The sequence below is a fragment of the Hypanus sabinus genome, chromosome 3 (assembly GCF_030144855.1).
Source record: "Hypanus sabinus isolate sHypSab1 chromosome 3, sHypSab1.hap1, whole genome shotgun sequence".
In the NCBI taxonomy this organism is placed as follows: domain Eukaryota; kingdom Metazoa; phylum Chordata; class Chondrichthyes; order Myliobatiformes; family Dasyatidae; genus Hypanus; species Hypanus sabinus.
Window position 1 is genome coordinate 134879711 of NC_082708.1, and position 22564 is coordinate 134902274.

General features: G+C 43.7%; 1 protein-coding gene across 1 annotated transcript in view; it reads right to left on the minus strand.

The window, feature by feature from the left end:
• The window catches only part of slc7a11 (solute carrier family 7 member 11), a 158725-nt gene that overhangs the window by 62457 nt on the left and 73704 nt on the right, over nt 1–22564 (minus strand). Inside the window, exons 5-6 of the mRNA XM_059963389.1 lie at nt 14793–14892; nt 10937–10981 (exon numbers count right to left, since the gene is read on the minus strand). Of these exons, the coding sequence (XP_059819372.1) occupies nt 10937–10981; nt 14793–14892 (145 nt within the window). The remainder of the gene's footprint in view (nt 1–10936; nt 10982–14792; nt 14893–22564) is intronic.

Consider the following 22564-nt stretch of genomic DNA (forward strand, 5'->3'; position numbering starts at 1 on the left):
ACCAAATCTCTTCAAACTCCTAATGAAGTATAGCTGCTGTCTTGCCTTCTTTATAACTACATTGATATGTTGGGACCAGGTTAGATCCTCAGAGATCTTGACACCCAGGAACTTGAAACTGCTCACTCTCTCCACTTCTGATCCCTCTACAAGGATTGGTATGTGTTCCTTTGTCTTACCCTTCCTGAAGTCCACAAACAACTCTTTCGTCTTACTGACGTTGAGTGCCAGGTTGTTGCTGCGACACCACTCCACTAGTTGGCATATCTCACTCCTGTACACCCTCTCGTCACCACCTGAAATTCTACCAACAATGGCTGTATCATCAGCAAATTTATAGATGGTATTTGAGCTGTGCTTAGCCACACAGTCATGGGCATTGAGAGAGAAGAGCAATGGGCTAAGCACACAATCCTGAGGTGCACCAATGCTGATCGTCAGCGAGGAGAATATGTTATCACCGGTCTGCACAGATTATGGTCCTCCAGTTAGGAAGCTGAGGATCCAATTGCAGAGGAAGGTACAAAGTTCTTGGTTCTGCAACTTCTCCATCATGGTATTAAATGCTGAGTTATAGTCAATGAACAACATCCTGACGTAGGTGCTTGTGTTGTCTGGGTGATCTAAAACCATGTGGAGAGCCATTGAGATCGCATCTGCCATTGACCTATTGTGGCAATAGGAAAAATGTAATGGGTCCAGGCCTTTGCTGAGGAAAGAGTTCAGTCTAGTCATGACCATCTTCTCAAAACATTTCATCACTGTTGATGTGAGTGCTACAGGGAGACAGTCATTCAGTCTCTCTCACACATGCCTATCACAACCCTTTGATTCATTTTTTTGTTTTAAACTTCACTAAAGAATAATAATAGCCAATTTTATCATACCTCATTGAGATAGGATAAAAATCAGAAGCAACCATAAGAAATCCATGTAGTTACATAAATAATGTGCAAACACTGTAAAGACATCACTGAATGTCAGGATTGCATAAATGTATTTGCTAAGAGGAGCAGATATTGGATCTGACCACCATTTGGTTGTTGCAAAGTTGAAGATGAAGCTGTCAGCCAAGAAGAAGCACCAGAAAACGCGAATAAAAGTTTGATGTTAGAAAACTACAAACGGAAGAGAACAAGAAAGATTTCCACATTGCCTTGCAAAACCACTTTGGGGCTTTTCAAATAGAGGAACAAGATGAAAGAACAGTGGAACACGCCTGGGTTACCTTCAAGCAGGCCACTGTAGGAGCCTGCAAAGAAGTACTGGGAAGACCACCAGTCAACAGTAAACCTTCGATCAGGGACGAGACATGGCAGAAGGTGGAGGAGAGGAAAAAGCTCAAACAGGAGTTGAATCAGGCCAGAACCCGGCAACAGAAACAAATCGCCGCCAACAGGTACAGCGTGATGGCCAAGGAGGTGAAGAAACAGCTCAGAAAGGACAAGAGGTCATACTTCAATGAAATAGCAGAGCAAGCAGAAACAGAGGCCAGTAAAGGGGACCTCAAGGCACTCTACACGACAACTAAACATTTGAGAGGGAAGAAAAGCAATTTCAAAAGATCTGTTAGAGACAAGACAGGCCATCTGCTCACTTCGGTTGAAGATCAGCTGGCGAGATGGAAGGAACACTTCCAGGAAGTATTGAATAGACCACCACCACAGAACCCACCTGACCTGGAGCCTGGAGACCCACTCAACATCAATATAGGTGAAATCACCAAGAAAGAAATTCAAAAAGCCCTGAAAAGCCTGGCTGCTGGAGAAGACAACATTCCTGCAGAAGCATTGAAAGAGGGTGGAGAGGTTATGGTGGACCATTTGCATATACTGCTGAATTTGATATGGAGAACAGGAGAGATCCCATCAGATTGGAAGAAGGGCCTCCTTGTGAAGCTGCCAAAATCTGGAGATCTTCCACGGTGTGGCAAGTGGATGGGGATCACCTTGTTGTCCATTCATAGCAAAGTTCTCACCAGGGTCATCTTGGAGTGGATGAAAGATGCCATTGACCCGAGACTTAGAGATGATCAGGTAGGGTTCAGGAAAGAGAGATCATGCATTGACCAGATAGCTACACTTAGAGTCATTGTGGAGCAGACAATAGAATGGCAAACTCCACTATATGTGTGTTTTATTGATTTTGAGAAGGCATTTGACAGCTTGGACAGAAAGTCAATGTGGAGCATCTTACGACACTATGGTGTACCGGAAGAGATGGTGAATATCATCAAGCAGCTTTATGATGGCTTCTCATGCAGGGTCATCCACGATGGGAGACTGTCTGAAGTGTTCCTGGTCACTACTGGAGTCAGAAAGGGATGCCTGCTGTCGCCTCTACTTTTTCTTGTGGTACTCGACTGGGTTACAAGAACAGCCTATGCTGTCTCAGAGAGAGGCATCCAGTGGACTTTAACAGGGAAGTTGGAAGACCTGGCATTTGCAGATGACCTCACTCTTCTCTCACACCGGCTTCAAGATACGCAGAAGAAAGTAGATTCCTTGGGAGAGACCTCACAGCGAGTAGGCCTTAAGATCAGTCAGGAGAAGACCAAAGTTCTACGCATTAATAACAAACAAGAGGAGCCATTACGGATTGAAGGACAAATAGTTGAAGATGTAGACAAATTCACCTACCTCGGAAGCAAAATCAGTAAATCAGGAGGTACAGATTAGGATATCAGAGCAAGGATCGGAAAAGCCCAACATGCCTTCACAACCCTGCGACCTGTTTGGAGATCTACGGCCATCTCTGTCAAAACTAAGCTCCGTATATTCATCTCCAATGTGAAAGCCATCCTGCTATATGGATCCGAAACTTGGAGAATCACTAACACCAGCTGCAACAAGATCCAGACCTTTCTCAACAAATGCCTCCAGCAGATCCTCCGCCTCAAGTGGTACGACAGAGTGTCAAACCTAGACCTATGGAAGAGAGCAAACCAAGAGCCCATTGTATTTCAGATAAGGAGGAGGAAGTGGAGATGGGTCGGCCACACCTTGAGGAAGAGCCAGTCGAATGTCACTCGACAATCACTCGAATGGAATCCACAAGGGAAGAGAAGAAGAGGTCACCCAAAGCAAACCTGGAGGCGTAGGCTTTTGGATGAACTGAAAGCCGCCGGCCAAACTTGTGAGACTGCAAAAACATCTGCTAGAGATCGCAGCAAGTGGAGGACTTTTGTTGAGGCCCTATGCTCCATAAGGAGCGAAAAGGATTAATGAAGAAGAAGAAGCAGATTTGCTAATAAGCTCTTTGATTGGGTCAGTTGAGAGAAATCTGTAATCAAACCCTAGACAGACCAGGCTACCCAATTAGTGCTCCTTGTCCTCTTGGCAGAGCTGCTACCAATTTCATTGAATAAATGGGTGAAACTATTACACTCTTCTGTTCAGTTTTCAGTGGCATTACGCTGAGATGTGTAGATGTGAATTCTCATTTCATGTACAGTATATGAATTAGGATCTACCTTTAAGAACTCAGTATATCATGTGGTGTGACTTTCAATATATCGTTTCAGCAGACACTACTATTAACTGAAATTCCTTGCCTTCAATAAAGGATGCTTTGTTGATATCTCACCCTCTGTCATTTGTCAATTTAAGCAGTAAAATAAAAGTCTATAAATGCTACAATGGTATTAAGTTTGAGAAATTGTTCTTGAGGGATGAGAGATTAATGGCCTATTTTGAAGAAAATCGAGAACTGGGTTTCCAATGTAAGGGTGGCAACAAATATTGTCTGATACTTTGGTGACTTTAACAAGTTTGAGTGCAGGTAACCAATAGCCCTGTATGCTGAATCAGTGGAAATGTTTCTGAATACAAGTGATGTTGTTGAAATCTTTCAGAGGAAACAGGGAAATACAGAGAGGGACATCAATATTGTTGGTCATGGTAGGGTCGGTATCTGCCAGCACCATCAGCGGCAGATGTGGTCTAATATGTGGACATAATGAAAACTTTTAGAGGGCACATTAGTCATAAGAATAGCGGTTTTCAAGAGTTACAATTTTTGCCATGTTTAAGAGCAATCACATAAAGTAGCCAGTGTATATGTATTGATGCTAAAGGCACTGGCTAAAATCTATGATTTCTATATCTTTTTACATAGGGACTAATGAATTAGGGAATTTAAGGAGAACTATTTACTAAACTGTACTTGGTGATTGAGGAACTACAAAGAAATGCCATCAGGCTGGAAATAGCACAGAACAAAGCAGATGTATGAAGGTTTTGCTCAGAACATCGTTTTGAGATGCACCAGAGAACAAACCCACAGAATGGCCTAGTCTTCTTCAAGATTAAGTCATGTGGATGCTGCAATTGGATTCAGCAGGAAACCAGCATGTTACTGGGGTACTAAAGGTGAAAGGTTAAAGATCATGACGAAATAAAACTCAAGGGGGCCACTTACCTTCCAAGGGCCTGTTTAAATGAGCCAGTGCTACCACTGGCACAAGCTAGGGCACATTGCATGGTATTAAACTCCCCAAAGAAAGTAAATGCTCATGAAGATGGGAACTCTGTTTGCTTCTGATACAAATGAGCATGGGTGTGGAATAGTGCATACTGAATAATGATGGAGTGGAAGCAGGAATAGGGTTACGTAGCATGGATAAGGGTCCTTTGATGCAACCAGCTGAAGTCAACCATGATTCCCACCCAGCTAGTCCCAATTTACTATGCTCAGTCTAAATCCCTCTAACCTCCTCTCCTCCACTTAACTGTCCAAGCTCTTCTTAAATGATACTATTTTACCTGCCTTACCCAATTCCTCTGACAGATCCATGCACATACTAATCTCTGTGTGAAAAGGTTGCCTCTCAGCTCCCTTTTAAAATCTTTCTCCTCTCACCCTAAACTGAATCCCTCTAGTTCTGGACTACCCTATTCTGGGGAAAAGAAAGTTGCCAACCACCTTATAGCTGCATCTCATAATTTTAAACATTTCTTTAAGGTCACTCTGTATTCTCTTATGTTCCAAGAAATAAAGAGCTAGCCTAGACAACATTTAACTTATGAGCCGTGGGTGTTCACCAGGTATAGTGGGTATTGTTTAGGTCAGGTCAGTCAGACTGGGAGAGTGTACCTTTGGAAGGATCAGAGCATTGGCAAGAGATCCATGAACTACTCACACTTTGGGTAGCACTGCCCATGGTCATACATGCTCTTGGTCAAGAGGGTCTGGTAAAGCACCAGGAAGTTTTAGTTAGCAGATACTGGTAAACTAAGATTACTGTCTGCACCTCTTAAATAAAATATTAGTTTAATAGATAGAGGGACATGAGAAAAGATGCACTTTAGCATAAAAGTTCTGGTTTATTTCTGACAGGGTGTTTGATCTAGTTCTGTGTTTCATTATTCTATGATTCTTTTGTGTTATATATATATTCCATATTCATAACATTTCCTATAAATGTTAATATTTCAGGTACGTAATTGGCTGTAAAGTATATTGGGACATCCAGAGTATTTAAGTATATTATATATATTTCAAAATATATATATATATCTCAGACTTCCCTTCTTCGGCTGAAAGAAGCAGCACTCAAATTCCAATTCACTTCAGAAATGATCCAGTCAATTTCTGACAAATGAGTAGTCAATGTTTCGTTTGAGAGAGCAATACATAAAATGAATGCTTAGAAATGGAATATGGCTGGGGTAAATGGAGATTGTAATGTTTAGATGAGGCCTGAAATTTCACTGCATCTCAATATAAGCTTTGCTGCAATATGGATGGATATGAATGATAAGATTAGCTTTATTTGTCACATGCACATCAAAACATATAGTGAAATGCAATGAATTTGTATCTACAACAACTTGTTACTCAATATCAGCAAGACCAAGGAATTGATTATTGACTTCAGGAGAAGGAAGCTAAAGGTCCATAAGCCAGTCTTCATTAGAGGATCCAGGTTGGAGAGGGTCAGCAACTGTAAATTCGTAGATGTTATTATTTTGGAGGACCTGTCCTGGAGCCATACATAAGTGCAATTATGAAGAAAGCATGGCTATGCCTCTTTTTCCTTAAGAGTTTGTGGAGATTCAACATGTCATCTGAAACTTAGACAAATTTCTATAGATGTGTATGGAGAGTTCATGGAGGCTGCATCACAGTCTGGTATGGAAATGTCAATGCCCTGAAAATCTTACAAAAAGTACTGGATACAACCCAGTTCATCACAGGTAAAGCCCTTCTAACCATTGATCACATCTACTCAGAGGGGTGTCTGTAGGAAAGCAGCATCCATTATTAGGGATGCTCACCACCCAGGATATGCTCTCTTCTCACTGCTACCATCAGGAGCCTCAGGACTCACACCACCAAATTCAGGAACAGTTACTACACCTCAGCCATCAGGCTCTTGAACCAAAGGGGTTAACTTCATACATCTTCACTATCCCCATCATTGATATGCTCCCACAACCAATGGACTCGCTTTCAATGGCTCTTCATCTCATGTTCTTGATATTTATTGCTGATTTATTTACAAATTATTGTATTATTATTATTATTATTTATTACTTTGTGTTTTTACATTTTATTGTCTTCTGCCCTCTGTTTGAATGCCCTAGTTGGACAGTCTTTCAGTGATTCTGTTATGGTAATTACTCTACAGATCTATTGAATATGGCCACAAGAAAATGAACCTCTGGGTTGTATATAGTGACATATATGTATTTTGATAATAAATTTACTTTGAACTTTGAACTTGAACTTAAGGCAGTCATATGTTGAGTCCTGCAACATCACCGGTGCCAAATTATATCGGTTCCCGCCGTGCCTTTGGGTTCATCAGCCTCTTGGATGGGGGAGCCTGCTACAGGGACAACAGCTTGCTCTCCGTACCATATTGCCCTGGGTTGCATATCACATATGCAGCTGGATCAATATCTATAGTCAACCCTGACCAATGGAGCGCCTCACAAAGATGTCCTTCTTTAATTAAAATAATTGTTGAAACTGTCTTCAATTGCTAATAGCGAGATAAATGCAAGATGGATATACAAAGGTTTAATGGTGTCTGTTAATTGTTGCAACTATGTGGGCGTTTTTTTATCCACTGCATTTGAAAAATCTTCAACTGGAGATGATAATCTATTTATTGAAACTGCTGTGTACATACATCTACTGATGCCTCTGGACACATCTTCAGTGATGTTCCTGGAATCATCGGGTGTTTCGGGTCTTTCAACATCATACACCCTTCACCAGGTGACCCAGCTGAGGCTGATCAGATCCCAGTTTGTGTCCAGATGGCTAGCTGCTTATGACTTCATGGCTCCCTTCTTTTGAGCCACAGCCATCTTGAGGCCCTCTCTGCTGCATCGGTGGTACTGCAGATGACTCCCCTCTTCCTCTCTCCCTCGATGCCAAGTTGTTGAAGGCTCTGGCTATGGAATGGGCTGCAAATCCCCTACATCCAACCTCCACCTCTTCTGACAATGACTGTTGTCATGGCTTGTAACTTCCTATCAATCCCTCCCTTTGCCGTTGCCTCCGAAATTTGGTTGACATCCTCATCAAACTGCTTCCACAGTGAAGTCATGTTAGCTGCAGGCCAATTGATCTGCCTCCTGTTAGACTTGATGTTAGAGGGATTAGTTTGCAACACTTGGAGGTTCCAGGCACTATGGGGTGACTCCAGGCCTGGCACCTCCTTCGTCTCACAAGGCTGAACACCTGCACGTTGTGCTGCTCCTGCTCTCGCCAGACACTTCATCCTCGCTTGGTGGATCTTCAAGCCGTGATCGTTCTTGCAGATTTTGCCACATGCGCACTGCTTCCTCATGGTCGTTTGTTTGTTGCCGTCGTGTCCATCCTACTGGGGTGCTCATCCTCCCCCCTCTCGGGCACCCCTGGGGGTATCTTTCCATTAGATTCATTGTAGCTTTTGTGGGGGTCCACCTCTCAGAGGACAAATAGATTCCTTCTTTTCTACCTGCTCAAGACACCATAATTCTTTCCACTATTATAAGCTCATGGATACACTGCTAGTAATGTTATCCCCTGATTTAGAAGATTTTTTTTAGAAAAGTAAAACATTTAATCATTTTGAGTAATGGGACCTTAACAAATATTGCACATTTTTTCCTGAAACACTTGCAATTTTAAAAAAACAATTAGTATTTTAGCCAATATTATTATATTTCATTGTTTATCTGATGGTTGTTTTGCCCTTCTCTGCAACCTATTCTTTTTCACACACATATCAACTCCTCTATTATTCTCCTTCTGCTTACCCTCATGACGAGGAAGCCAGTGAGCCCATCAGCACATACTAGGGTTGTGGGGAGAAACATGTAGAAAACCCACAAGCCCAGTATGCAAAATACATGCAGCTGGCACCCATTGTCAGGACCACACTCAGGTCTTGATGCTGTGAGATAGCAGAACTAACTGCCAAGACACCATTCTGCATTTACATAAACTGTCAGAAGTCTAGTTTCTAAATAATTTCTTCAAATGTTATAAATAGGTATCTTAATTTGGTTCTACTTTTTTTTGAGATGAAGAATATTGTATTTAAGGAAATGGCCAGTTATCCTTGTTTTCTCCTTATTATGAGGAGTGGTGCATCACACAGTCTTTCTTTCCGCGCCTTGTAAAGCATGAAAATGCCCGACGCTGGCCTCTCAGGCCTCTATTTTACATGAGTGCTAAATATATGTGGATGCAGGACTCACAGATAAAGATTTAAATCGTTGTCCAATCAATTGTGCCCCAATTGGCTACTTCCCTGCTCTGACAAAAAAAACTTAACATCAGCACTCACCCCCATCTTCCTGCCACCTTAACACGGATAGAGTTCCTCTTGTCCTTATCTACCTCCCCATGAGCCCTTTGAATCCAACACATCATTCTCTACAGCTTCTGCCACCTTCAAAGGGATCCTATCACCAAACACATCTTTACTTCTCCCCACCACTCTCTGATTTCACCATGATTTCTTCCACAATTTCCTTTTTCATTTGTCCCTCTCCACTAACCGCCCTTCTGGCACTTGTCCCTGCAAACAGCCAAAGTGCGACATCTGCCCATTCCCCTCCTCCCTCAGCTCCGTTCAATTCCCCAAACCGTCCTTCCAGATGAGGCAACACTTCACCTGTGAATCTGCTAGGGTTGTCTATAATCCAGTGCTCTTGACGCAGCCTCCTCTGCATTGCTGAGACCTATCATAAATTGGGGGATCGCTTCATCGAGTTCCTCCAGTCCATCCTGCAGAAGCAGAACTTCTTGGTGGTCCAAAATTTTAATTCCCATTCCCATTCCCACATGTTGATCCAAGCCTCTACTTGTGTCACGATGAAGCCATCCTCAGAGTGGAGGAACCACACCTTATAGTCCATCTGGGTAGCCTCCAGCCTGAAGAAATATTCTCCTTCGGTAAAAAAATATCCCACCCACTTCTCTCTTCTTCTATTCCCCCACACTGGCCTTTTACCTCTTTTCAGCTGCCTATCAATTTCCCCTAGTACCCCTCCTCCTTCCCTTTCTCCTATGGTCCACTCTCCTTTCCTATCAGAATTGTTCACCACCAGCCCTCTCCTATCCCTTCCACCTGGCTTCGCTATCACCTTCTAGCAGCCCGCCTTCGTTCTTCCTACCCAGTCCTGAAGAAGGGTCTCAGTCTGAAACATTGACTGTTTATTCATTTCCATAGATGCTGTCTGACCTGCTGAGTTCCTCCAGCATTTTGTGTGTTTTGCTTTGGATTTCCAGCATCTGCAGAATTTCTTGTATTTTGGGCTATATACAGTAGATGGAAACCACTTCTAAGAAATCCTTAAACTTAAGAGTTTCTCATGCTTGTTCAATGACATTGGGCATTTCTGGTCTGAACATATTCCTCCTCCAACTTTGCAATGGAGGCTGTAAGAATTTCAGCAATAGGCCGGTGGTTTCTGATTTGGCCTGCCATCCATGCTCACACCTTGCGCTCAACCTTCAGTACTCCTGTGTCCACACTTAACTTCTTTACAATTCTTGGATTGATTAACCTGGAAACCTGCTTTCCATTGGTAAACAGAATGAGGCACAAGAGGAGACTTGGCCTCAGATGGTATATCCTGGGATCCTGACTCTGAAACACAATGAGTCTTTTGCTAGGTAAACAAAAGGCTTTTTAACTGTGTTTCAATTTTTCTAGCCCTCAGGAGCATCTAAAACAGCTCAAATAAATATAATCAATTCTAAAACTGAAAACAAAAATAAGCTAACTTAAAGTACTAGAATTTAAGTAGTAAGAAAAAGTGAAAGACAGAAAGACTTACCTGCATTTATCTTTTATTCATGGTTTGTGACCCTAGTCAAATGACAGGGCTATGTGATATACACCAGTCATATCTTCCTGAAGTCCTGGATAGAAAGTGCATCTGATGTATGCAATGTACATACAGCCCATCTGAATTAGTCCTTAACGGAGCCAAAGATGGTCCAGGAATTGTTTATGTTTTTCTTATTGGGTCTGGAGGACCAAACAGCACAACTGCTCTTGGCCTTTAGCCTGGTCTCAGTGATATTCTCAGAGTTACCTTTGCTCGCCTACAGTAAGCTGTGGCCCGAGAATCAAAGTATCTTGGGTATCCAGTTATCAACATCAGCAGTGGGGGGTTGGAGGTGGCAGCAGATAGATTCTGGCAGATGTTACGCTATCCCCTGCAATGCACTAATCCACTGTACCTTCCAATCCTTTATAGGTGCTGTACTCTTTCTTTCTTCCTCAGAAGTAATTATGGCTTTTTATCATGCTGTGTTAAGCGGTGTAATTTTTTCAGTTTTCTTCACCCCTAACTGAGTGGCCCCACTGTGATTTATCAGCACAAGTGCAGAAAGATATATTTCTTAAGTATTTGAAATACTTCTCAGCCCTTTAGAAAAGAGAATAGTTTAACCAATTTCAAAACCCATTTAAAAGACTTACTTTTGAGGATTTTCTACTTCTTCTGTGACAAAGTTCATGTAAAACCTGGATGAAACATCAAAAATATAGAAAAGACCATTGTTTAATTCATATTAGATTCAAGGAGGTGAGCCAAGTACACAGGCTGTTAGCATTACCCAGTAAAATATTTACTATTACATTTAATTCACTTGATATCATCCAATCTTTCATCCTTTATGCCATCTTTGGCTATCATGGCTTTAACTGTTATGTCCCCACACACTGGAATTCCTGAGTTTCTTCCAGCTTGCCACTTTCCATGAGATGCAAACCTATTGTCCTCCATAACTCTGTTAGGCTCTCATCCTTTCCTTCCACTGTCATCCTTTACTACACATACTGTCTTTCTGACTGCAGCTTTCTGTAATGCGTTTATACATTAGGGATGCTAAGGCAAGTTGTTATTGTAGTTTCAATTTGTGCTGGCAGCAAATCATTTCTTCATGTCTCATTCCTTTGTGATTCATTTCTTTCTGTTATATGCAGTAAATCTATATGACATTTTGTAATGCCAACTATCAGTTTCCCTAAGATGTAAAAGCCTTCAAGAAATAGTATCCCACAGAGATAAATAGCCAGTCTTTGAAAAACATCATCTATCAAGCATTGCTTGTTGCTGCTTTTTTTTTTATCAGACTTATCCTTGCCTTGCCATTATAGTAAAGTGGGCTAAAATGTTTTCAGTTATTGGGGCATCAAGTCTCAGCTCAGCTCCTACATTTCTGTAAAGGACAACAACGAGGAAGAAAATGGCAACTATGTCTCACAAGGAAGAGAAGAAATGGTGGAATTGTTTTATCCAGGGTAGATTTAGGAGTGGCCCAACATTGGTCCATGTAGAAGAATCTAAATGCTTCATATTTATTCACTCTCAAAACATTTCCCTTGTTCTGACTTTTAGTGGAGCAGTAGAAGTTGTGGAAGAATGACTCCCCATTTCCCTCTATTGATACTGCCTGACTTGCTGAGTTCCTCCAGCATTGCTCAAGATTTCCAACACCTACAAAAACTCTTGTGTTTGAGTTCTTTAGCGGTTTGTTTCCTCTTTGATCCATCTGCATTCCTCCCACCTCTTTATCATTTATTTCTTTCCCTAATACGAGCAAAATCATTCCTTTCTCCTGACGGTGACTTGATCCTACCCAAGTGAAGGCATGACTATTTCACACACTTCCGGCCTTACTCTTCAACCAAGATCTGTTATGACAGAAAGGCTGTCAACATTGCAATGGAGTCAGGTTGGGTGGGGTGGGACTCAGCAACTAGAATATTTAAAACTGTGAATATGATTTACTGTGTAGTCTGGGGGTACATTCCTGCTCCACGAAACACTCTTTGGAACAGGTAGGCATGAATTACTCATTATCAATCAAGTGTGAGATAATTAATCATTCTAATTGAGAATGGATGGCACTTACTAATATGGAGAAACACCAAAGAGAATTTTGGTTTATACATAAACTATGGGTGCTATGAATCAGATACCAGCCAAGTGAATCTGGAATCCCTCACTGAGGTATCTTTCTAATCTATGTCCTAATAAAATTATCTGTGGCTATGTTTGAATGTGGTCTGATAAATCCACTCCTGGGATGCTTTTCTATGTCAGCGGTTTTAGGTAACACAATGTTAGTGCTGGTGTTGTGTACTAAAAAGACTTTTTGAAACTATAGAAATGAATTTTACAGGGAGGTAAATGGAAGGTGCTAGGATCTGGATATTAATGAAGAATATGAGAAGCTCATCACCACAGCGCTTCGGAATGCGAACAAAGACTAGCAAATTTCTGCAGCTTTATCGTGGAGAGCATTCTGACTGGTTGCATTACTGTCTGGTATGGAGGCTTCAATGCACAGGGCTGAATGAGGCTGCAAAGGATTGCAGTTTCAGTCAGCTCCCTCACGGGCATTACCCTCCCTACCATCGAGTACTTTAAGAAAGATGGTGCCTCAAGTAAGTGACATCCATCATTAAAGACTCCCGCCATCTGTGACATGCCCTCTTCTTATTACTACTAACAGCAAAGAGGCATTGGAGAAGGAAGACCCACACTCAATGTTTTAGGACCAGCTTCTTCCTCTCTGCCATCAGTTTTCTGAACAATCCATGAACACTACTTCCCTATTCCTCTTTTGCTCTATTTATTTCATTTTTTATTGTAACTGATAGTAATTTTTTAAGTCTTGCATTGTACCGCTGCCACCAAAATGACAATATTTTTTGACTTATGTCATGATAGCAAACCTGATTCTGATTATATTCTTCATGAATAAAACAAGGTTATGTTCTTTGGTCCTTGTGACTGGTCTGCCATTCAACAGGTTCATCGCTGAACTTTTATCTCAGCACCACAGTTCTGTGCTAATATTTGACTCCATTAATTTCTGGAAAAGTTTCAAGAAATTCTGGAGATGTTAAAATCTTATTCTGAGTAACAGGAAGCCAAAATAGTTCCTTAGGCTGTGTGTAGGAATGATATGTAGGTAGAGTTCTTTGGAAGGCACTAGCAATATAATAGATGCTGGGCTTGATGTCCAAGTTGAAGCTGGAGGTCTCTGAAACTCTCTTCTGTGAGCCTCATGAGTATATCTTACTTTAGACAGCTTCCAGCCCTAGATCTGCCAGTGGAATTGGCTGCTCTGCAACCCATAGTCATGCATAAGTTGTGGGACAAGTGATTTTGAACGGCTATAACACCCCACCTATTTTTCAAAGTGTCCTTGCTATTGGTTAGATTTCGATTTCTATAAAAAGCATGTCAAATGGCTAAATCCTGATTCCTTTATTCTTCTTTCATCAAAAGGGTAAAGAATTTAAACCCTGCTTAGTTATATTTTAGACATTTCTGGAAGTTCCCCTCAAAAGAGAGTGTTGTAGCGGTGTGCTACATGCAGCGCTAAAATTACGACACGGAGTCAGTAACTGCAGTCGAAGGAAAAACTTTATTCGAAATCCTCAGCCTCACTTTTAAGCCTCCCTCAACCTGCCCCCCCGTGGCGCAGAGGCTCCAAAGCTCTGTGCTCGCAAACCCCCGTAGGCTATCTCCCTTAGCCGGAAAGCTGGCTAATTGTGAGCCGGTTCGGATGTGCCAGGAAATGGGTCGCCACAGTGTGACTATTTAAAATCAAGGTGATTAATCCCATTTAGCAATGGTACTGAGTTAATCCACAGTGGGCTACAGATGAAGGAATGGGTCTGATTTGAGAAGACATTTCTATATGTTGTTACTGATAGATCAGATCCATATTTTTGTGCAATTGCTCACGTGTTGCTTCCGTCCATGGAATTTTCCATGATGCAGTTCCTCCAAGCAGAACATGTTAATGGGTGTGGTAGCAGTGAAACAGCACTGTAGCTCACACTCTTCCTCACAACATTCTCTGTATTTTCCTAAATTCCCATAAAGAAAAGGACAGTATTCCAGGCTCCGAGTTCTTTTGAAGAGAGTGGAAAGTAGACAATTTCTCAAACAACCTCTAATCTAAACTTATTAGAATTAATGTTTAAAATGCAATCTGATCAGCAAATAAGTATATAATAAGTACGTCAGTGGACTGTGAACTGTCTGTGTGTGCGTACGTGTATGATGTGATTTAGATATATAATAAATGTTAATTAGTCCAGGGAGGCACATCAAGATAATGCACTGAGTGCCTGACTTTATGTTGATTTTTTGTGTTTCAAATGAAATAATTCCACTTGGTTGTTTTGTTAGTGCGGTTTAAAGTTGCAGATTGTGGTTGATTCCATCACAGACACAACTTAACTGTCTTTTAATAAGAGCATTTATAAGAACAATTTCTGCTAGGTCCACTTTCACATGTTGTGCACTTACCATCCTGCATATGCATACATTCCAGCATAAAAAGCAAGGGGAAGTCCCATAAGACTAACTTCTGATTGTTGGAAGGGTTGAGAAAAATTTTGTGTTTCTCCTGTGGTTAGAGAGAGAGGAAAATAATTATAAACATCATGTCATTACAGAAGCTGGCAGAAACAAGTAATTTGATTAACTAAACAAACTTATCTATCCTTATGACGTAGCTCAGAAAAGGGATGAGGTCCTGAAGAGTAAATATAGAGAGCCAGGAAGGAAGCTAAAAATCAGGAACTCAAGGGTAGTAATCTCAGGTTCCAGGCACCAGGGAGGGTACGAATAGGATGATATAGCAGGTGAAAGTGTGGCTGAAGAGTTGCTGCGGGGGCAGAACTTCAGATATGTAGATCACCAGGATCTCGTCTGGGGAAGGTATGACCTGCACAAAAGGGAAGAGTTGGCAGGGTTAAATCTAGATTGGTAGGTGGATGGGGACTAGTCATAGGTCAGATGATGGAGGAGTCAGCATAAAGATAGATGCATTGTATAGAGAGATTGTGAGGAAGGGTAGGTAGTGGATAGAATATAAATACAGTCTGTTGGGTGAGTTGAAATGTGTTTACTTTAATGTGGGATGTATCAGGAACAAAGGTGATGAAATTAGATGGGTAAATCATGGACCTGGCAGTTACAAGGGAAAGAGTGGCTGATTGATGCTTCGGAAGTATGATGTTTTAAAAGGGACAGGGCGGGAGGTTAATGTGGTGGGAGAATGACATTGCTAATCAGGGATAATATCACTGCTGGTGTATACCGTGGAGAAATAAGAAAAACATAGGAGCAGAATTAGGCAGCTTGGCCCATCAAGTCTGCTTTACCCTTCCATTATGCTGAATCATTATCCCTCTCCACCCCTTTCTCCTGCCTTCTCCCCATAACCTTTGATGCCCTGATTAATCAAGAACCTATCAACCTCCACTTTAAATATACTCAATGATTTGGCCTCCATAGCTGTCCGTGGCAATGAATTTTATAGTTACACTACCCTCTGGCTGAAGAAATTCCTCATAATCTTGGTTCTAAATGTAAGTCCCTCTACTCTGAGGCTGTGCTGTCTGGTCCTAGACTTATCCATAATAGTAAACTTTCGCTCCATGTTCAATCTATCTAGGCCTTTGAATATTCAATAGGCTTCAATGAGATCTCCCCTTATTCTTCTAATCTCTAGCATGTACAGGACCGAAGCCATCAAACTGATCATAGATTAACCTTTTCATTCCCAAAATCATTTTCATGAACCTCTTCTATATCCTATCCAATGCCAGCATATCTTTTCTTCGATGAGTAGCCAAAAACTGCTCACAATACTCCATTTGCAATCTGACTAAAGCTTTAGAAGCTCTCAGCATTACATTCTTGCTCTTATATTCTAGTGCTTACAAAATGAATGTTGACATTGCATTTGTCTTTTTGACCTCTGACTCAGCCTGTAAATTAAACTTTCGGAGATCCTGTACAAATGCACCCAAGTGCCTTTGCAGCTGATTTAGAACTTTCTCCTTGTTTAGAAAATAGTCTATGCCTTTATTCCTACTAACAAAGTGCATGACTCTATACTTCCCTGCATTATATTCCATCTGCTACTTCTTTGCCCATTTTCCCAATCTGTCTAGGTCTTTCTGCAGGCTCTCTGCTTCCTCAATACTACCATCCCTTCACCTATCTTTGTATCGTCTGCAAACTTGGCCACAAAACCATCAATTCTGTCCTCCGAATCATTGACATATGATGTGAAAAGAAGCAAACACAATACCAACTCCTGCAGAACAACATAAGTCACTAGCAGACAGCCTAATAGGTGCCCTTTTTCCCATACTTTGCGTCCTGCCAATCAGCCAATCTGCTACCTATGCTAGTATCTTTCTTGTAATACCATGGGTTCTTATCTTGTTAAGCAGCCTGATGTGCAGAACCTTGTCAAAGGCCTTCTGAAAATCCACGTTGAACAACATCCATTGATTCTTTGTCTATCCTGCCTGTTAATAAATCAAAGAATTCCAAATAATTTGACATATTTGTTGGAATTCTTTGATTAGCCCTATTTATCCTGTGGCTCCAATTACCCTGAAACTTCAAACTTAATAATGGAATCCAATATCTTCCTAACCGCTGCAGTCAGGAAAACTGGCATATAAATTTTTCCTTTGGCCTCCTTCCTTTCTTAAAAGTGGAGTGACATTTGCAAAGTTCCAGTCTTCTGGAACCAGTCCTAAATCCAGTGATTCTTAGAGTCATAGAATCATAGAACACTACAGCACAGAACCAAGCCCTTCAGCCCCTGCTGAACCATTAATCTGCACCCAGATCATAGCCCTCCATGCCTCTCCCAACGATGTACTTATTCAAATTTCTCCTAAATGTTGAAATTGACCCCACATCCAGAACTTACACTGGCAGCTTGTTCCAAATTCTCACCACCCAGTTTGTGAAGATGTTTCCCCTCATGTTCCCCTAAACATTTCACCTTTCAGCCTTAACCCATGACCTTTATAGTTGTAATCTCACCTAACCTCAGTGAAAAAAGCCTGCTTGCATATACCCCTTGGTAAATTTTTTCATCGATCGAATCTCCCCTTAATCTTCTAAATTCTAGGGGATAAATTTCCTATAACTTTCATAGCTTTCCTATAACTCAGGTCTTCAAGTTCCAGCAAAGTCCTTGTAAATTTTCTTTGCATTCTTTCAATGTTATTTACATCGTTCCTGTAAATAGGTGATCCAAACTGGATACAATACTACAAATTAGGCCACACTAACTTCTTATGGAATTTCAATATAACATCCCAACTCCTGTACTTAATACATTGATTTATGAAGGCCAATGTGCTAACAACTCTCTTTATGACCCTATCTACCTATGATACCGCTTTCACAGAATTATGGATCTGTATTACCAGATCACTGTGTTCTGCCACACTCCTCCGTGCCCTACCAATCACCATGTAAGACTTATCCGGTTAGTCCTCCACTGGTTAGTTCTCCCAAAGTTCAATACCTCACATGTGTCTGCATTAAATTCCGTCTGCCACTTCTCAGCCCATTTTTCAAGCTGGTCCTGTTGCAAAGAACGGGTCGAACCCAAACGCAGGACATTGGCATGGAGATTGAGTTAGAATGCAGGCGGGGGTGTGAGAGTGGCTGGAGCTGAACAGCAAACAGGAGGGTGAACAGGAAAGCAGGACGCAGGTGGAACTTATCTTGACACAGGGTGGTGCTGGCGCAGAACGGTAAACAGGAGACGGGCAGCGGGCAAAACTTAACTTGACATGGGGCGTAGAAAGGCAAGCAGTAAACAATACTTTTCTTGACATGGAGAAACGGAATTACGCAGGTAAACCTCGGTACTGAAGTAAAATTTAGAATACACAATCCTAATTGGCCAGGAACGTTAATTACCACACTGGCTAAAACAACGATCTGGCAATGAGTGGATGCAAAGCCATGGTTTTTATGCTGCAGGTCTTGATGAGAACCAGGTGTGCCGCTATCAAAGGGAATTAGGAGGATATGGGGAATTAACGGTTGGGACTGTGACAATACCCATCCCTCAATGGGAGCCTCCAGGCAAACCACCAGGTTTGTCCGGATTGTCTCAATGGAAATCTTGGATGAGGGAAGGGTTCAGGATGAAGGAGCGGGGAATCCAGGTGCGCTCCTCAGGACCGTATCCATTCTGATTGACCAGGTACTGGAGACTCCTGCATCGGTGGTGCATATCCAGAATTCACCGGACGGTGTAAGCTAAGTTGTCATCGATGATCCGGGCGGGTGGAGGAGGTTCAGCAGGAGGGCACAAAGGGCTGACAGACCCAGGTTTCAGTTGAGAGACGTGGAACGTGGGTTGAATGTGCATAGATCTGGACAGTTTGAGTTTGACCACCGAGGGGTTGATGAGGCTGTCGATTTTGAATGGTCCAATGAAACAAGCGGCGAGTTTCTTGGATTCGGTTTTTGAGGGGGATGTCTCTTGAAGAGAGCCAAACCTTCTGACCAGGTCAATAGCTGGCCGCTGGAATTCGATGGCGATCAGCAATCCTCCAGTCGCGGTCAGCTGAGCGGAGCAGGGCCGAGCGTGCATCCTTCCAGATCTTGCAGTACTGGCGGAGATGGGCCAGACCTGAAGGCACAGCAATGTCGTCTTCATGGGCAGGAAACAGAGGGGTTGATAACGGAGGGAACAGTTAAAAGGAGACATTCTGGTGGTGGTGCTGACCAGGGAGTTGTGGGCATTCTCCACCCGAGTGAGATGCTGCTCCAGGATGACGGGTTGTTGGCGGAAATGCAGCACAGTGCTGCTTCCGAATCCTGATTGGCTCGCTCCGTTTGACCGTTAGTCTGTGGATGGAAACAGCAAGACAGACTTACTGAGGCTCCAAGGGCTTGATAGAAGGATCTCCGGATCTGGGAGACGAATTGGGGCCCCCGGTCAGAAACGATGTCAGAGGGAATTCCATGAAGTCAGAAGACATGTTGGAGAAGGAGGTCGGCTGTTTCACAGGCTGTAGGGAGTTTGGGAAGGGCTATGAAGTGCACGGCTTTGGAGAAACGGTCCACCACGTTGAGTACAGCAGTGTTACCATGTGAAGGGCTTAGTCCAGTGACGAAATCCAGAGCAAAGTGGGACCAATGGCAGCCAAGGACAGGCAGGTGGCTGATGGGAGATTTGTCCGTGGGCACACACAGAACAGGCAGATACGAAGGAGCGAGTGTCAGCATCTATGGTGGGCCACCAGAAATGTCACTTCATAATGGACAGAGTTCAATCGATTCCAGGATGGCAGGTGAACCGGGAAATATGCACCCACTGGAGAACTTGAGATTGGACAGTCTGGCATGAAGAGGCAACTGGGGGTCCATTGCCTGGGTCAGGATGAGTACGTTCGGTCTCTTTGACAATAGCTTTGATCTCCCAGGTGAGCGCAGCCACAACACAGGATGGCGGAAGGATGGTATCAGGGTTGGAAGGGCCCTCCTCGGAGATGTATTGATGAGAGAGAGCATCTGGCTTTCCGTTCTTGGAACCAGGACAATAGGTGAGGGTGAATTTGAAACGGCCCAACGGGCTTGGTGGGAGTTAAGGCGTTTAGCTGTTTGGATGTATGCCAGGTTCATATGGTCAGTCCGGATGATGAATGGGTGCTCTGCTCCCAACAGCTAGTGCCTCCACTCCTCCAAGGTGAGTTTGACAGCCAGCAACTCCCGGTACCCAACATCGTAGTTCCATTTGGTGGGAGGTAGACAGCGAGAGAAGAAGTTGCAGGGATGGAGCTTTTGGTCTGGGACAGAGCATTGGGAGAAGACCGCTCCTTCCCCAGAGTCGGAGGCACCAACGTCCACAATGAATTGGTGAGAGGGGTCAGGTTGAACCAGTGTGGGAGTGGAGGTGAATCGCCTCTTCAGCTCCGAGAAGGCTGAATCCGCTTTGGGGGTCCAGTGGAAGGGGCTTGCAGGAGAGGTGTGGGGCGCTGCCACCCAGCTGTAGTCCCTGATGAAGCGACGGTAGAAGTCGGCGAACCCCTGAAATCGCTGGAGTTGTTTGAGTGTTGTGGGTTTTGGCCATTCTACCACCGCCCGGATCTTTTCGGGATCTGCCCACACTTGCCCGCTCTCAATGATGTACCCCAGGAAACTGACAGAACGGGCATGGAACTCGCACTTCTCTGCCTTAACGAATAGCTTGTTCCCCAAAAGCCTCTGAAGAACCTGACGGACATGGCGGGTGTATTCCTGCAGATTCCGGGAGAAGATTAGGATGTCGTCCAAATAAACAAAAACTAAATGGTTAATAAAGTCCCTAAGGACATCGTTTACCAGGGCTTGGAAGATGGCGGGGGCATTGGTGAGACCCAATGGCATGACCATATATTTGAAATGACTGGGGGGGGGTTAAAAGCTGTTTTCCATTCATTTCCCTCCCTTATCCTGACCAGGTGATAGGCCTTCTGCAAGTCCAACTTAGAGAAAATTGTGGCTCCATGAAGGGGCTCAAATGCTAAGTTGATAAGGGGCAGGGGACACTTATTCTTTATGGTGATGTTGCTCAGGCCACAGTAGTCGATGCAGGGATGCAGTGAACTGTCTCCCTTCCCTACGAAGAAGAAACCTGCGCCTACAGGGGAAGATGAGGGTCTCCATTGCTGTATAGCCTGTCCCGACCAGAAGAGGGAGCAATGATAGAGTGGCTCCGGGCAGGGCGGTTGCACAATCATAAGAGCGATGTAAGGGCAGAGAAAGGGCCCAATGCTTGCTAAACTCTTCTCCCAGATCGTGATACTCAATGGGGACCTTGGACAAATCAGGGGACTCAGAGGTGGATGAGGTCGCGGTGTCCTCCTCTGGGGAAAGGGCGGATCGTAGACAAGTGGAATGGCAGAACGAGCTCCAGCTGACTATCTTCCCAGTGGGCCAGTCGATGTGGGAGTTATGACGGCTTAACCAGGGGTGGCCAAGAACTATAGGGGCTTGAGGAGAGGAAATTAAATTGAATCGTACCCGTTCTCGATGGTTTCCAGAGAAGGAGAGGCATGGGTGATATGCAATGCATGACTCGGGCCAGGAGTCCACCGTCCAGTGCCCGGGCTTCCTGGGGGGTACACAATGACTCACGAGGAATTCCAGCTTGGAAGGCTAAGTTTTCATCCAAAAAGTTTCCCTCTGCGCTGGAGTCCACTACTGCTAACAGGGGCAAGGACTGTTGATTGTAACACAAAGTGGTTTGAAGCTGCATCAGGGTTTGGGAGATGGAAGGGGATGTTGTCTGGCTCACTAGGGTACCCCATGCTTCTGGTGAGCCTTCCCCTTTAGCTGAAGTGAACAGGTAACTCAGAAGTGGCCGGTCTGGCCACAATATAGACACTCACCCGCTCTCATTCTCTGGAGTCGTTCAGCGGGAGAAAGACAGTTCTGTCCCAGCTGCATGGGTTCCTTTCCCGCGCCAGTGGATACGGCAGGGCTGGGTGCTACTCGGGGTGCAGAAGGAGGAGAGAGGCTTGTTCTGGCGGGAGGCGGTAATGAGTGCTGAGAGGTGGCCAATGGTGGTGGTTAACCAATTCTTTCTCTATGGCGTTCTCAGAGATGATTTGTCCAACCTGGTGGCCAGGAGATCAGGGAATCCAGGCTAACGGTGTCATCTGTTGCCACCAACTCGTCTTTCACCATGTCGCTGAGACCATTCCGAAAACCCCCCTGGAGTGACTCATTGTTCCACCTTGAGTCAGCCGCTAATGTCCGGAACTCCACAGAATATTTGGCAACACTGCATGAGCCCTGGTGAATCGTGAGTAGACACTTGGCAGCGTCTTTACCACGGACGGGGTGGTCAAAGATCTTTCTCATTTCCGCGATAAAGGTGGCGAAAGAAGAGCAGATATCCAGTTGGTTGTCCCAAACTGCTGTGGCCCATGCTAAGGCACTTCCCTGCAGCAACCCCATGATGTAAGCAATCTTTGCCTTATCTGTGGGGTAAGTTGACGACTGCTGCTCAAACACCAGGGAGCACTGAAGCAGGAAGGCCCGGCACTTCCCCAAATCCCCGTGTAGTGCTCCAGCTCAGATACGTGAGGCTCTCTTGGCGGGGATGTTGCTGACAGGTAGGGGGTTGCCGCTACAGGCTATCTGGGCTGGTTAGACAGAGTTCAAGGAATGGGTGCAGTGAAATGAGTGGAGATTCGGTCCACCTGGTCACCGAGGGAACTGAGATTCTCCATGACCTCCCGGAGGAGCTGGTTGTG